Source organism: Oncorhynchus nerka, linkage group LG8 (assembly GCF_034236695.1).
Source record: "Oncorhynchus nerka isolate Pitt River linkage group LG8, Oner_Uvic_2.0, whole genome shotgun sequence".
NCBI classification, from domain to species: Eukaryota; Metazoa; Chordata; class Actinopteri; order Salmoniformes; family Salmonidae; genus Oncorhynchus; species Oncorhynchus nerka.
In genome coordinates this window covers 49,679,721-49,695,907 of record NC_088403.1, presented here as the reverse complement: position 1 = coordinate 49,695,907, position 16,187 = coordinate 49,679,721, and the positions used below count along the sequence as shown (strand labels likewise).

Here is a 16,187-nt window from a genome sequence, read left to right as displayed (position 1 = left end):
TGAATGCTGTTAATTACACAGTTCACAGTCTTAATGAATCTTGCTGACCTACATACAGTTAGTTATACCAACGACTGTCACTGAACACTATGCTTTGTCTTGTCCCCAGCCTCCAATCCCTATGAAAGAAGCTCCGCAAGACTTATCCCCTAGTACAACAACAGACAGGGAAGAGAGTGGTACAAAAGAGGAGGGGAAAGAAACAAAAACGACGGACACCCCTCCGGCCCCAGTGGAGGAGAAGAAAGGAGAAGAGGAGAGTACGGAGGGCGCACCGGGAGGAACAACTAAACAAGGGTCGGCGGTCAAAGATGAGAAACCAGGTAGTGTAACGCTCTTACCTGGCGAGAAGATGGAGGAGGAGGAGAAGGGGAGAGAGAAGGAGAACGACAAGGGGAACGAGGAAGCTCCTGTCTCCACAGAAGCATCAGACAACAAGGAGAAGATGGACAGACAGCTACCCTCTGACGTGATGAAAGGTGAGTGACCTCACCTGTCTGTACATCCGTCCATCCGTCTGTACCTGTCTGCTAGTTAGTCAGTTCGTTAGTTAGTGGCTCACTGACTAGTCACTGGTAGATAGATATAGGTACACTCTTAGGTATATTTCAATGGCATCCACTGATCTAAAGGAACTCGCTTGTGTTCTTCTTGGTCACAGAGGAAGTAAAAGGTGAAAAGGATGCTGGGAAAGAAGTGGCGAAGGAGGAGGTTGCCAAAGACACCTTGCCGAAACCCCCCATCATCCCACCCGAGCGACGGCGCTTCATGTTCAACATCGCTGACGGGGGCTTCACGGGTAAACGACCCCTATCATATGACCCCTGTCATATCTGTTACTGTGTGTTAGAGCTGTGGCAGAACTCACTCTATATCAAGGGTTGTTTCAACATTCATTCAATGTTATGTTGATATTCACCCACACTGAGCTCCACACACAGGGATTTAGTATCATGGGTTGCTTTAGCATGAGGGTTTTAACATTGACACAACGTTGTGTTGACTTTTTCCTATAGAGGTCCAGAACACCCTCAGTCAGTATCACAGGTTGTTGTTATAACATTGATATAATATTATATTGACTTTACCCTGCAGAGATGCACACACTGTGACAGGACACACGTTGTTCATTTAACAGTAAAACAACAAAATGTTGATGTTATAACATTGACATTATGCTGACATTGTCCCCCTGCGGAGCTGCACACGCTGTGGCAGAACTCACAGGTTGTTTTAACATGGTTATAACTTTGACACAACGTTATGCTAACGTTTCACCCTGCAGAGCTTCATACGCTGTGGCAGAACGAGGAGCGGGCGGCCATCTCTTCTGGGAAGATGAATGAGATCTGGCACCGGCGGCACGACTTCTGGCTGCTGGCGGGAATCGTTCTGTATCCTTGACGGCGGTTGCCAAGGAGACCGTCTTGCCGTGTTTATTTATTGATCTTGCTGCGGCAGGGGCTTCTTGTTAGAAGTCAACAAGTCCATCCACTGATGCCTTTGTGTAGCAGAGAAGTATTAGATTGTGTCTGCAGAGATCTACACACGGATTTGATTTGATTTGATTTGACTAGAGATTGGAAGTCCATTCTGTTTGTTCTATTTCTGTGACTTTCACTAGAATTCCCAATCCCGAATCTAACCCTTGCCCTCCTAACACAAGAAACACAATAAAGATCTGAAAGAATTTGATAGGAATAAGCTTGATGATGATAGCCCCATTCATAGGCTTAGTAGAAGTTGTGCAAAAATACTTATTACTACTGACAAGCTAGATGTTTGTTTGGGATTTGCCAATGATTTATTGAGCTTGTATGACCCTTGACCTCTCTGTATCAGTCATGGGTACGCGAGGTGGCAGGACATCCAGAACGACCCCCAGTTCGCCATTGTCAACGAGCCCTTCAAGTCGCAGGCCAACAAGGGCAACTTCCTGGAGATGAAGAACAAGTTCCTGGCCCGCCGCTTCAAGGTACGACACCACATGGCGTGACATAAAATGACATAACCTGACATGACATAGCATGACATGACATTGCATAGCAGTGTAACATGGCATAGGATACATAGCGTTGAATAACTAAAAGGCCAGGAAACTCTCTGGGCCCTACACATCACATGACATACTATAACATAACCATCACTTAACTATGACACCACACAACCATGACACAGACAAGATGAACACAATTCAGGACATACAGTGTGCTCCAAAAGTATTGGGACAGTGACATTTAGTTTTTGTTGTTTTGGCTCTGTACTCCAGGACTTTGGATTTGAAATGATACAATGACTATGAGGTTCATGTGCAAACTGTCAGCTTACATTTTAGGGTATTTTCATCCATATCGGGTGAACCGTTTTGAAATTATAACACTTTTTGTACATAGTCCCGCCGTTTTAGTGGACCAAAAGTATTGGGACAAAATCAGTTATATGTGTATTAATGTAGTAAAAAGTTAAGTATTTGGTCCCACATTCATAGCATAGCCAAAAGAAATGCTAACCTTGTCATTGTAATGGTGAGAGGTTAGCATGTGTTGGGAGTATGATATTTGTCCGTCTATATCTTTCACTCATCATTCTTCACTCGTCATTCAGGATTATCCATAGTCATGGTAGCTTCCACATTAATGTAGAAATGTTTAGAAACATATTCTATTCTTATTTACAATAAAAGTGACTCCAAAATGACACAATACCTTACCATTCATTTCTATTGGGCTCAAAATGCATCAAACAAATGTGTAGAGTCAGAAGCTTGATGTAGTCATTGCGTGCTATGAATACGGGACCAAATCACTTTCACTACTTCAATACACATATAAGTGGGGCGGTAGGTAGCCTAGTGATTGGAGTGTTGGGCCAGTAACCAAAAGGTCGCTAGATCGAATCCCCGAGCTGACAAGGTAAATATCTGTCATTCTGCCCCAGAATAAGGCAGTTAACCCACTGTTCCTAGGCCATCATTGTAAATAAGAATTTGTTCTTAACTGATTTGCCTAGTTAAATAAAAAAATAAGTACAAAAAGTGTTCGAATTTCAAAACAGTTCACCGGATATGGATGAAAATACCCTCAAATTATTAATGATTGTCTGCACATGAACCTTATAGTCATTTTATCATTTAAAATTCAAAGTGCTGAAGTAAAGAGCCAGAAAAATGTGTCACAGTCCCAATACTTTTGGAGCTCACTGTATTTAAGTACAGTTCAATATCTAACTGTACTGTTTGAAAGATGTAAGTCTGAGACCCTGTGAATGACAGATATTGAATTGACAGACAGATACCAGGGTGGTATTGCTGACCGGTGCGTTTGTGAAATGACACTCATCCTGTTTTTGATGGCCTCACATGTTTCATGCCCTGACCTCAACATCCGCATTCTCACTTTCACACAATGATGGTGGCTAAAATAACACTGTAAATATGAATATTTTTTATAGAATTTCTCCCCACATCATTTGTCTTTCTCTGACTCATTCGTCTCTCCTCCTCCTCATGCCATCCTCACATTCGGTTTATCTCTCCCCTTTCTTCCAATGTTTCTCGAACATCTTCCTCATTGCGATTCAGATAAATGAAACTCAATTAAACTTTCTTCCCATGAAATGCAGTAACACACTGTACATGTTGGCCAGTGAACACACATGTCAAGAAGCAGACAAGTTTTAGGACAGTCCTTGATGAAAGAACTGACCCCCCCCCCCTCTCCCCTCTCCCCAGTTATTAGAGCAGGCCCTGGTGATCGAGGAGCAGCTGAGGAGGGCAGCCTACCTGAATATGACCCAGGACCCGGTCCACCCCGCCATGGCCCTGAACGCCCGCTTCGCCGAGGTGGAGTGTTTGGCTGAGTCCCACCAGCACCTCAGCAAGGAGTCCCTGGCCGGGAACAAACCTGCCAACGCAGTGCTGCACAAGGGTGAGGGACACCCCCCACACACACACACACACACACACACCCACCCACACACAAACACACACACACACACACACACACACACACACACACACACACACACACACACACACACATATACACACACACACCCACCCACACACACACACACACACACCCACACACACACACACAAAATCTCCCTCCCCTTTCTGTGTGTGTGTGTGGTGTGCGTCTGTGCGCATTTATATCAGAAATAAAGATAAAGAAACAATCTCCCAGACTACATCTTTCCAACGTTCTTTGACCTGAATCTGTCAGCAGACCAGGCCTCACAGAGCTGCTGCTGATGCCAGAAGCTAACATTTCACAATATCAACTTCAGGATAGAGTTACAATCTCAGTTACCAGACTTCTTTGTTAGTTCAGAAAATGTCCTCATCCGATCTCTGACGAGTTGGTATGTTTGTATTGTTCATTTGAAAGGACAACATACTGGCTTGACTTTTTCAGTATTCTACAACGGTCCTGAAAGATAGAGATACGTTCATACAAAATGTGCCATGTCGGTTTCGTGACATTAAACGAAAATGAGCGTTCAATATTGTAGTGCTTCAGTGGGGGCAGGCTTTAGTGGGAGACTGATAGAGTACGTAGTTGATGGTTAATACTAACACACCAATAGCTGCTTGGAATGGTTAACAGTAATTTACTGATCTAATAGCTGATTGGAATGGTTAACAGTAATTTACTGATCTAATAGCTGCTTGGAATGGTTAACAGTAATTTACTGATCTAATAGCTGCTTGGAATGGTTAACAGTAATTTACTGATCTAATAGCTGCTTGGAATGGTTAACAGTAATTTACTGATCTAATAGCTGATTGGAATGGTTAACAGTAATTTACTGATCTAATAGCTGCTTGGAATGGTTAACAGTAATTTACTGATCTAATAGCTGCTTGGAATGGTTAACAGTAATTTACTGATCTAATAGTTGCTTGGAATGGTTAACAGTAATTTACTGATCTAATAGCTGCTTGGAATGGTTAACAGTAATTTACTGATCTAATAGCTGCTTGAAATGCTAATGGAATGAATTGACCGTTGAGTTGTTGTAATTTCAGTGCTGAACCAGTTGGAGGAGCTGCTGAGTGACATGAAGGCTGACGTGACGCGGCTCCCTGCCACACTGTCCCGAGTCCCGCCCATCGCCGCACGCCTGCAGATGTCAGAGAGGAGCATCCTCAGCAGACTAGCCAGCAAGGGTACCGACACACACACTCCCCCGGTAAGTAGACTGAGTACACACACACGCAGGAGCACGCATACACACGCAGTAACGCAAGCTCGCGCACACGCATACACACAAACTACCTGTGAACACACAAAGACACATATATACACACACACACACACACAGGCTTCTGATTATTCTTTTTGATTTCGATCGATCATCAAATTGACAGTCTGTCCCCGCTCCCTCTCCCTCCAGACCATCCCTCCAGGACCCTACGCCACTCCTCAGAACTTTGGACCTGCCTTCACCCCCGTCCCCCCGGGAGTCTTACCCATGGGAGGGGCCAACTACAGCCAGATGCCCCCTGGATCTTTCGTATCAGGTCAGTGGCTACACTGTGCTGTAACACCCATTCACTGAAAAGGGCTTTCCAAAACTACTAATGATTGATTCCATGTTCCTATCAGTTAGAAGTTTTTTTATGGGTTGCTACTCTGCAGCTGCTGTATTTCTTGCCGAAATCCTTCATTTATTATTTATTGTCTGATTAAGTCAACAAGTCACTATAAATCCTTCATCAGTGAAGCTTTGGAAAAAATGTGGTTTGTGTGTTTATGTGTGTGTGTGTGTGTGTGTGTGTGTGTGTGTGTGTGTGTGTGTGTGTGTGTGTGTGTGTGTGTTTGTGTGTGTGTGTGCTCGTTCCAAGTAGGGTGTCTGTGCAGTCCAAGCAGAGAAGACAAATCCATTTAGCTTAAGCTGCAGTATCTCTGAGAGTATGTATTATACCAGTGTATTGCACTATATTTATGTTGATATAGACCTAATGAGGTAGGGTTTTAGAATGCATTGGCTTCTGGCTCTGGCATCTTGGGACAGATGGGTCAAATCTGGGGAATGTAGCATCTTTATATGGTCATACATTTTGTAGTGAGATATTTGTGCCCGTTGCTATATAAATCATTATGGTGAGGTTAATGCTTCTAGGCCTTTTTACACTGCGTTGTTCTTAGCCCCGGGCTAAGACTGGCCCTGGGATAGCTTATCCTTTGTGTCACACAAGCATGTGTTAGCCCTGGGCTGAGCTTTTGCCATGGGCTAAGGATTCACACTATTCCAAAGCCCTGGGATAACAGAGAAACACAACACGTTCTATCTCTGCAGCGCGACCAATTTTATAAGGATTAAGGCATTTATTAACATATTAATTTCCCTCTTGCTTCTAGCCTAGCGTTTTATTTCCAACAGTGACGGTTTGTATAAACCTTGCTGTCTGCCTTTCCGACATTCGGAAACATTTTTTTCTCACTTGAAATGCGATCTTGCTCTGTATAGAGAATGCTGTGCAGGGAAGACACATCGACTTTTCTGATCCAGGCAAAATCATCCAACAATATTATTATCATGGATAGCTATATACAATTAAATGTCAATATTAAACCTATGAAAACAGACGGAAATGGAGCGTTTGCTGCCCTTCCAGCTGTAGAGGCTGTGGCTTCAGAGGCTAGCTAAATGAAACTGGGCACAGATGTCAATTCAAACGTCTATTCCACGTTGGGTCAACGTCATTTCATGAAAATAACGTGGAAACAACGTTGATTCAACCCATGTGTGCCCAGTGGGAAGACGTTGGCCAGCCTGCGTAGCAACCGTTTTTGTTTCTGAACAGATGAAAGGATTTCCGTTTTTTTTTTGTCCTCAGATGGAAAGATGTAATAGTATAAATGTACTTATCAAAATAGAACAAGAACACATCACAGGCATCACAAGCATATGCAAATGAAGAGAAAGTGCAGCTTTTGTGATTGGACAGTGACAATTCTATGCATTATTCCCCACCCCGTTTCACACAGGCTATTTTGGCACCGTGTTTCTGGTGCTAGCCCACTTTAGAACGTACATGTGTGAATACTCGATTAGCCCCGGGCTAAGATGTCTCTTAGCCCAGTGTTATATCGCAGTGTGAACGTGTCTAGGTAGTGTGTAGTAGTCACTGTTTTTTTTTCTCAAACGGCACGGTGGGATTACTCCCTGGTTTGTAACGTCCTTCTAAGCACTATTTATTGAAGAAAACTGAGTTGAGAAAGTCCTCTCATCTGTCATGACTCAATAAACCCTGGCAATGCCGGAGACACTTAGATCAGTGAGATCCACTTTGTCTTTGTTTTCGTTGCTGTTAGTGGTGTCAGGTTCACTGCTAGTCACAATCTCTGATGTCAATATCTTTTGTCACTTTGAGGCGGAACCCTCGGAACTGGAATGATGTCATTCTGTTTCTATGGTGAATCCTTCCACTTAAGTTGAACTTTCACTTAGTCATGCATTGATGTCAATATTGGGAGATTTGAAAATTCTACTTGGTGGAAGTTTGGATTTGCCCTTTTATCTTTTCAATTGTTGAAAACCCTACAAACGGTTTTCTATTAGCTATTCTGAACCAAGCTTGCAAGAATGTGTCCAGTATGTTGGAACACCACAAACAATTTTGGAAGAATATTTGCAGTTGTTGATTTTTCCTCCTAAAGGTTTTTTCTACTCATTGGCATAATTAAAATATTCTAAACTCTCCACCTCAAACTCTCCACCTTTTTTTTTTTTTGGGGGGGGGGGGATCTCATTGTCTAGCTATTTCAGTCGTTTTTAAGTCCACTCCAACTGCCAACTATTTGTTTTCCCTCCATTTAGTTTGGCTACAGCAGATGTTGACCAGATACGTCTGCTCTGGAGTGTGTAACAGAACTCTAACAGAGATGCAGAGATATTTGGTAAACCTGATACTCCCCACTGGTATTCCTCTGTATTGGCCTGGCTGATCCAGGGTGCTGTGGTCCAGTCCGTCTGTAGTGTGGACCTGCATTCCTACATCTTGATTTATGTATTTGCAGTGGGACCCATCAGTCTAAGACATAGCATTCTGGGAGATTTCTCTTTTCTTTTTCCGAAAATGTGCCGTTAGTTCATTTCGTACCTCGTCGCGGTGCCAAGTTGTAATTCGGTCTCCAGGGACTTTGTACAAAGGTATTTTAAGAGGACACCAAACCACACAGAAGTTGCTTGTGTAAACTCCTTGTTGTGACTTGTGAACCAGAACTCTCTGAGGCTTGGCTGAACAGAACGCTGGGCTGAACGCTGGTGTTCAGAAATAGTCGCTAGATCACACATCGTCTGTCTGTTCTCTGTGGGTGTTGAGCCTGAGTGGACCGTGCTGAGATGAGCAGCTGAACACACAGACAGTCTGAACGAACGAACGCGCTCTCTGGGTAGAGCTATAAATATTTGGTATATGGGGGTGCGTTGGGTTTGTTGTCTTGATTAGGGTAGCTCTGGTTGGTGACCCCCTTTTTAGAGAAAAGGAAGAGAGGGAGAGAGAGGGGGAGAGAGGAAGAGGAGAGAGAAGAGCAGAGGGGGAGAGAGAGAGCAGGAAATGATAGGAGAGGGAGAAAGATGAGAGAGTGGGGAGAGAAGAGAGACAGAGAGGAGTGTGGAGGAGAGGAGCGGAGGGAGAGAGTGAGGAAAAACAGTGAATGGAAAAAGCTAACACTTCTATGACCTCATAATAACCTGATAATAACCTCACTTCAACAGTCTAGTCACCTCATCCCAGTCCTGAGTACGCAAAGCTGCTGCTGCGTCAAAATAAACAACTTCTGTCTGCCCTGCATCTTTTCTCACTGTGTAACTGTAGCTAACCTCGGTGAACTCCAAGCAAAATGTAATGGCATTTCAACACACCTGAATTGTGAGAACACAAACTTTCAACAACATTGACTGTCCCTCAAAATGGGTTGCCCTTTGGGAAGTGTAACAATGATGTTGTGGTTTTTGTTGTTTCCATGGCACCTCGAGGAAGCTGACCCTCAGTAGTGGAGTTTTGAGGGCCAGACTGCCTGAACTGACTGACTGTCGCTCGTGTTACCATGGCGTTGCTGGGGTGTTGCCGTGGCGTTGACGTGGTGACCCCTACCTCTCCCTCCCAGTCCCACCCAGTCTCTACAGCTCTGCCGCTTGTCTGCCCCCACAGAAGCCCCAGAAGCCCCGGGTGGCGGCGGCGCCGGCTTCCTGAAGACCAAGGAGCACGACATCATGCAGAGGCAGCGCGTGGTCGACCTGTGGAAGGACGGCAAATCGGAGGGGTCCATCGGGCAGGAGCTGAGGATGCCTAAGTCCACGGTGCACAGCATCATCGTCAAGTACCGCCTCAGTAACACCGTGGAGAACCTGCCCCGCAACGGACGGCCCAAGAAACCCTGAGGATGGAGGGATGGAGAGATGGAGGGAGAGGTGGAGAAGCACAGAGAGAGACAGAATCCAAAAGAAGAGACGGCACTTTGCAGTAAAGCATGGACGATGGATAGTGAGAGAGAGAGGGAGGTGGAGGGAGGCAGGGAGAAAGAGAGAGAGAATCCAAAAGGCACTGCTTTGAAGTAAAACATGGACAATTTATAGTGAGAGGAAGGTGAATTGTCTGGCCAAACAAATAGAGGGGGAAAGAGGGAAGGAAAGAAGGAAAGAGGCCCGTAAGCTGACTCTGGGGGAGAAGTGTTGGCAGAGAGAAAAAGGCAACGAGGAAAAAATAGCAAGAGTATGTTAATGTAATCAAGAGAGAAGGGTTTCAAGAATGTAGGTATGAGCAGCTGAAAGAGAGAAACATGCAAAGAAAGGGGAGATTTGTTCTTTTTCATTCCTCCTTCTCTGCGTCAGACAAATCTACTGGCCCGTTTCTATTCCTTCTCTCTCCCGTTCTGCCCCAACGTTTCCCCTCCGGAATCGTTCTTTATCCGACGGCTGAGTGAACGACTCCGCACTTCGGCTCTGCACTCCTTCATTCCTCCACAATCCCTCTCTCAGTCCTGCACTCCTCATCCTCCCTCTCTCTTACACACACACACAGCAGACCTTGCACACAACATTACCGAAACCTACTAAGACTGGTCTCTCTCTGTACTACCCTCCTCTGTTCATTACAAGGCACTGCAATGCAAATGCAAGCCAAAGTGGACCATGCTGGATTTTCTCATTTCAACCCCAAAAAATTAGAATGAGGAAAAATTGTCCCTGGATCGAATCACCCCTTGGCATTCCAGATTCCAAGCCCAACCAACCGTAAAGCAGCACAGGTGTAGAAACAAAAGTACTTCCTGTTTTTATATTGTTGTCGTCGTAATGAACCAATCAACATGAGATGTGAAGAGGACAGTGACCAATGGGAAGAGAGCTGGGCGTAGGGACCTGTATTCTTTGTACTGTATTGGCCAATCATACTTACTGTAGCACCTTTATATGGGGTCACTTTATCTTGATGGACGTAAGAAGGAAACGCAGGCAATAGGGGGTCTGGTATTGGGACGACGATGTGGTGTAGTGTCATGAAGTGTGTATGTGTGAAAAAGTGCTCAGCTGGCGTTTCCTGTACCTCAAAGCACAAATCGTGGCTTGACTTGTCGGCCCAAATTCTTTAATGGAATGACATTACAAAAAGATTCGATTGGATCTGCAAAAGGGAAAGTGATATTGTACAGGACATGCCTGTGCGCGCACACACACACACACACACGCTCATGCATGTGTTGGCATACACACGTGGGAATACACACTCATACACACACAAAAACAACTCTGATAGAGTAATTGTGGACATTCTTGTTATGCTAAGTCAAGCTGCAAGTCTGTCTCTCCAGGACTCCTCTTGTCCAAAATGGACAACTATGTCTACAAAACATCTGCTGCCTGCTCTCATTTTCATTGCCAGGTCTTCTCCTCCTCCTCCTCCCTCTCTTTCTGGTTTTCATTTCTCTCCGAGGTGAATGATAGACTGCACCACGGCATTGGATGTTTAGAGGATCAGGCCCACAAAGTCTTGACTGTCAGTGCTCTCTCACCTTATCTCTCTCTCTCTCTCTCTCTCTCTCTTTCTCTCTCTCTCTCTCTCTCACCTTATCTCTCTCTCTCTCTTTCTCTCCCTCTCTCTCACCTTATCTCTCTCTCTCTCTCTCTTTCTCTCCCTCTCTCTCACCTTATCTCTCTCTCTCTCTCTCTTTCTCTCCCTCTCTCTCACCTCTCTCTCTCTCTCTCTCTCTCTCTCTCTCTCTCTCTCCCTCTTTCTCTCTGATAGGCAAGAAAGAGCTGCTCGAACAAAGGAAACAGGTAGAGCAGAATGAACGAGGGATTAGACTACACTCCTGAGAAGGGAGAGAGAGGGAGGGAAAAAGAGGGGGAGATGAGTCAGAGTGAAGAGTTGAAAGTGTTGGATGAGTGGACGGGGTGAGAGAGAGAGGGAGAGAGAGAGAGAGAGGGAGAGAGAGGATTGGTTTTGAGTGAGAGTGAAGTATATGATCTGAGCCGGAAAAGCCTTTATCTTGTAACAGCACAAGTGATCCACAACATCCCCCCCACTCGCATTCTCTTTCTCTCTCGTTCTTGTTCTCTCCCTCTCTTTCCCAGTCTGTCTTTTTCTGTCTTTTTTCATATCCCTCTCTCTTTCTTTTGTCTCTCACTTTTTACATGTCTCATCTCCCTTTCTCTCCCTCTTTTTCTCACCCCCCACCCCACCCCTCTCCCCTTCACTCCAACTATCCAGCTTTATTTGTATTGCTGGTAATCAGATTTGAACTCTCACACACAGTCACACAGCACTAAGTTAAGTAGTCCCTTCCAGTGGCCTCCACTGGGCCACGTGCCATAAGGTTTCCCTGTTCCCCCTCTGTCTCTCTCTGGCTATATGTACAGCAGCTGCAGCCACACCAGCAGTAGTTATCATATCATCACACCCACCACTCGTACAGTACACTATCAGTACTTTGATATACGGGGGTGTTATGACAATTTATGCCTTCCCGGGGACACGCCGCTCAGAGCAGACAGGAGCTGCCTGTGTGTGTGTGTGTGTGTGTGTGTGTGTCCTCAAGAAGACCCCCATTAAACTATATAAGCTGTTATTCATTCATATTGTTACCATGACATATAATGTATGATATTCTGAATGTATATGCAAGCTCGCTCATTAAAAAGGTTGTCATAAGTGCTCGGGGGCCGGTGTGTATCAATCTATTCATCAGTGCAGTACGTGTGATCTAAATTGTGTGTGTGTGTGTGTGTGTGCGTCTTGTTATGTTGTGTTTGTGTGTGTCTGTTTCTCCCCTCTCTCTCTCTCTCTCTCTCTCTCTCTCTCTCCTTTCCACATACTTGAAGCTGAGAGTTCAGGGTAATGATTCAGAGAGTGATAGAGTGACATTGTGATCATTCTTGTGGTGGATGGTGCTTTGATTCAGCACATAATGCCTCCGTTAATCATGGAATGGAGAAAAGTTAAGAGTAGGACATCAAACAAAGTGAAGGGTTCGACGTGTTCTGTGAATGAGTGAGTGAGTGAGTGAGTGAGTGAGTGAGTGAGTGAGTGAGTGAGTGAGTGAGTGAGTGAGTGAGTGAGTGAGTGAGTGAGTGAGTGAGTGAGTGAGTGAGTGTATGTTGTATGCCTGACCAAATGTTTCTGAATGTACGGTAAGCATATACCGTATACATGGGTGTGTGTGTATGCTCATGCGTGTGTTCTCTTCCCCCTACAGTGTTGAACGGGCCTCCCTTGTCAGTGAAGAAGGAGAGGGAAGCCGAGCAGCTCCTGAGCAGGAGAGACCAGCGCTTTGGGGAAGTCATCTGTATCGACGACTAAATAACACCACTCACTGACCACACACACACACACACACACACACACACACACCACACACCACACCACACACACACCACACACACACACACACACACAAGGTTATTATAGTTTGTGTTTTTCTATTCGTTTTTATTTCTACATAAAAAATGTATTCAGTTTAGTTTCAGTTTGTTTTCAGACCTGGTTTACTAGTTATTATTTAGTTTGAGTTTTATAAAAAAATATATATTTTGTTTTATATTATTTAGTTATAGCGACAGACAATAGCGGATTTCTTCCCTATTAGCTAGTGACAGCAGAAATAGTTTATGAAATGAGGAGAGGAATCTCATTGGTCAAGGAATGAAGGCACGTTTAACACCCAGACTGTCGACCAATCGCGTTCACGTTGTCATGCTGTGTAATGTGGTTGCTAAGCTAATCGTCACGCAATCCCTTGTAAAAGTCAGGGTACGAGACTAGAAACATGCCTATTGTCCTCGAATGTACGTAATGTCACTATTTCAAAGCTATACCATATTACAGAGAACAAGTTCATTATCTCACATCTTGGAAAATATGTGTAATATTGTGTTTCTTGTTCTGGTAGGCTAATTCATATTTAAATGTTTATTTTATTTTTTATTTAACCTTTATTTAACTAGGCAAGAACAAATTCTTATTTGCAATGACAGCCTACCCTGGCCAAACCCTAACCCGGACGACGCTGGGCCAATTGCATGGGACTTCCAATCACTGCCGGTTGTGATACAGAATTCATGCTAATGTTTTATTTTTTGCTAGCACCCAATTGACTCCCATTCAAGCCTTGAAGGAGTTGCGCTCCTTGTCCCAGAATCGCTCCAAATGCACCGCACGGCCCATTGACAACGTACGGGCAACATACACGAGTTTCCCATCTCCTAACATCTTCAAGTATTTCTGGGAATAACTAGTTATAGTGATGCACAAGCTAGGTCTATTTGAAACAGCCCAGATACAGAAGCTTGAAAACTCCATTTAATTTTTGCTCAAAGTAAAAAATAAAATAAATAAAACTGAACATAATTCATAATGGTTTTATTTTATTTTAATTCGTTTTGGAGTCAAAGATAATATTTTCAGTATAGTTTTAGTTTTTCAAACAGATGTGTAAATTATTTAATTTCCCTTTTCGTTTCAGTTTTCATTTACTATAATAACCTTGACACGCACGCACACTCTCACACACATATACAAACAGATTAACATATACACGTGTATACACACACACACACCAACGTGGTCTACGCTGTTACATACATACATACCCTCACCTGCTCAATCTCTTATTGTCTGCCTCAAACCAACCAATACTCCTCACAAGCAGCCTACTAATACTCATAGGCCTCCACTCCACTCCAGAACAATATACATGTAGTACCATAAGCTAGAACCTCTTTATCCTGGCACCGCTCACAGACCCTCAACCTCTCAACACCAAATACCTAGAACCAATAACCACTACAGAGTTTGACCTTTGACCCTTCCACAGGTCGCTCCAGTAACAGGAAGCTGCATAATATAACAGTATAACATTTGACTCTTAACACCATTCCCGCCATTCGTCCTCTGACGCATGCAATACTCACTAAAAAATGGTGTGTTATCATTCAAGTTGTGCCTACAGTATTTCTTCTAGTGTTGTCTCAGAGGCTCGCCGAAAACCATCAATCGTCCTATTGGAGAATTGATGTGAAGTATTATAGGACTCAGGGGGCTCTAAACTTGGCAGGAAACTCTCAGCCCATTTCCCTTTCATGTTGACCTGATGGTCCATGTAGAAATACTGAACAGTCAGTCAGTTTAACTCCAACTTGACTGAGTGAGGTATAGCGTAGTGGATGTTCTTACAGACCAGGGTGCATGTTTTTTTTATTTTATTGGGATGGGAGGTTCGTTCCGGTGCTGGTTCAGGATAGGTCTCACTCACAGCAATCAAATGGATAGTTTCAGAACCCCTGTGAATGGTCATAACCTTTCATAGGCAAGTCATACAGTGTTATACAGCTTCTTGACTACCCTCAACTACAGTCCTCCTCTCCCCTTGCTCTCTCTGACCTTCTTTCCTCTGGCTTCTATCCCCCTTTTCTCTTCCTCTTCCTCTCAATCAACCCTTTCTTCCTTGTTTGTTTTTTTTCGAGTTTCTACTTCTTTCTACGAATTCTGTGATATTCTTTGCATATTTAAACTTGGCTCATTCGTGTTCTCGTGTTTTTACTCTTGTTAACTTACTACGACTATGATTATTATTGTTGTTGTCGAAGTTGCTGTTGTCTTTGCTGTTACTATTGAAAAAAAGAGCTTTTACCAAATGAGAAATTGAGAAAACGATAAAATCTTATGATTTGGTGCATTTCTTATGCTGCATCTGACATCTTATAGTCAGAACAGAAAGCAAACAGAGGTTGACCTTTGAACTTCATAGATAGATATAATACACAAAAAAAATGACATTCTAGATTTGGGGCTTGCAAATAACCTTTATAATAGATGACATATGTAACCCTAAATGCGTTAAAGACTAAATGAAACGGTGTACGATCTTAACAGTTACAGTACATTAATTCATTATTCTTTGGAAACTCAGAGGCTGTTAGTTGAATCGAGTCAATTTTATATACTGTATCCACAAATACGCCTTAAACATAACATAGCTGAAATAACTGTCTGAATTAAGTGTATTAAACCTGAATAGATCAGGAGATGTAAACTCTATATATGCTAGTCTACTTTTAGTTAGTTCCCTGCACTTATTTCAAATAATTAAAGTAGAAACGTTTAATTTATTTAGCTAACACCCTGGATACTCCACAGTGGTGTTCCAAGTTGAAGAGTCTAAGCAACATTTCACCGATTACGTTTCGCAGGACGTGTTTTGCAACCCCGTAACTAGAATGTATACTGTCAAATCAAGCACTTCTTTTCTCATTTGATTTCTTTTGTCATTTTTTTTCAGATTTTGTTTTGTTTTTCATTTCTTGATATCTTGTGTTACTGTACGTTGTTGTGATGCCGATCGATGAAACAATGAGTGGCAGTGATGCCACAATAATAATGCATCTCTTTGTCTTTTATTTGGGGTTTTGTTTGTAATAAAAATAAACACGTTTAAAAAAAAATTGTGAATGGATGCTGGAATAGCAACAGTAAGGAAAAACACACACACACAGAGATTCAGTGATCATGAGTAAAAATCTACTATAGGATACTATACCGTGCTACAGGATACTACAATAGGATAGGGAGCATAGTGACGCTACAGGGTATAACGTAACGCAGATCAGTTGTGACTGAGTCCTCTCCTCCAGCCCCCACATGAGGTCATCTCAGTCTGTCTGCACTGTGTTGCACTGAATCC

General features: G+C 43.5%; 1 protein-coding gene across 6 annotated transcripts in view; it reads left to right on the top strand.

Moving 5' to 3' along the window:
• The window catches only part of chd3 (chromodomain helicase DNA binding protein 3), a 31,739-nt gene extending 15,791 nt beyond the window's left edge, over positions 1–15,948 (top strand). For 4 of the 6 annotated variants that reach the window (XM_029666799.2, XM_029666801.2, XM_029666800.2 and 1 more), the window contains exons 32-39: positions 110–479; positions 662–799; positions 1,286–1,394; positions 1,843–1,975; positions 3,731–3,926; positions 5,030–5,193; positions 5,398–5,524; positions 9,164–12,163. In XM_029666799.2, the coding sequence (XP_029522659.1) occupies positions 110–479; positions 662–799; positions 1,286–1,394; positions 1,843–1,975; positions 3,731–3,926; positions 5,030–5,193; positions 5,398–5,524; positions 9,164–9,393 (1,467 nt within the window). In that variant the 3' untranslated portion in view covers positions 9,394–12,163. Of the gene's footprint in view, positions 1–109; positions 480–661; positions 800–1,285; positions 1,395–1,842; positions 1,976–3,730; positions 3,927–5,029; positions 5,194–5,397; positions 5,525–9,163; positions 12,164–12,704 lie in introns of those variants that run through there. The other 2 variants (XM_029666803.2, XM_029666804.2) reach the window with 1 other exon arrangement.
• Positions 15,949–16,187: the final 239 nt, after the last annotated feature.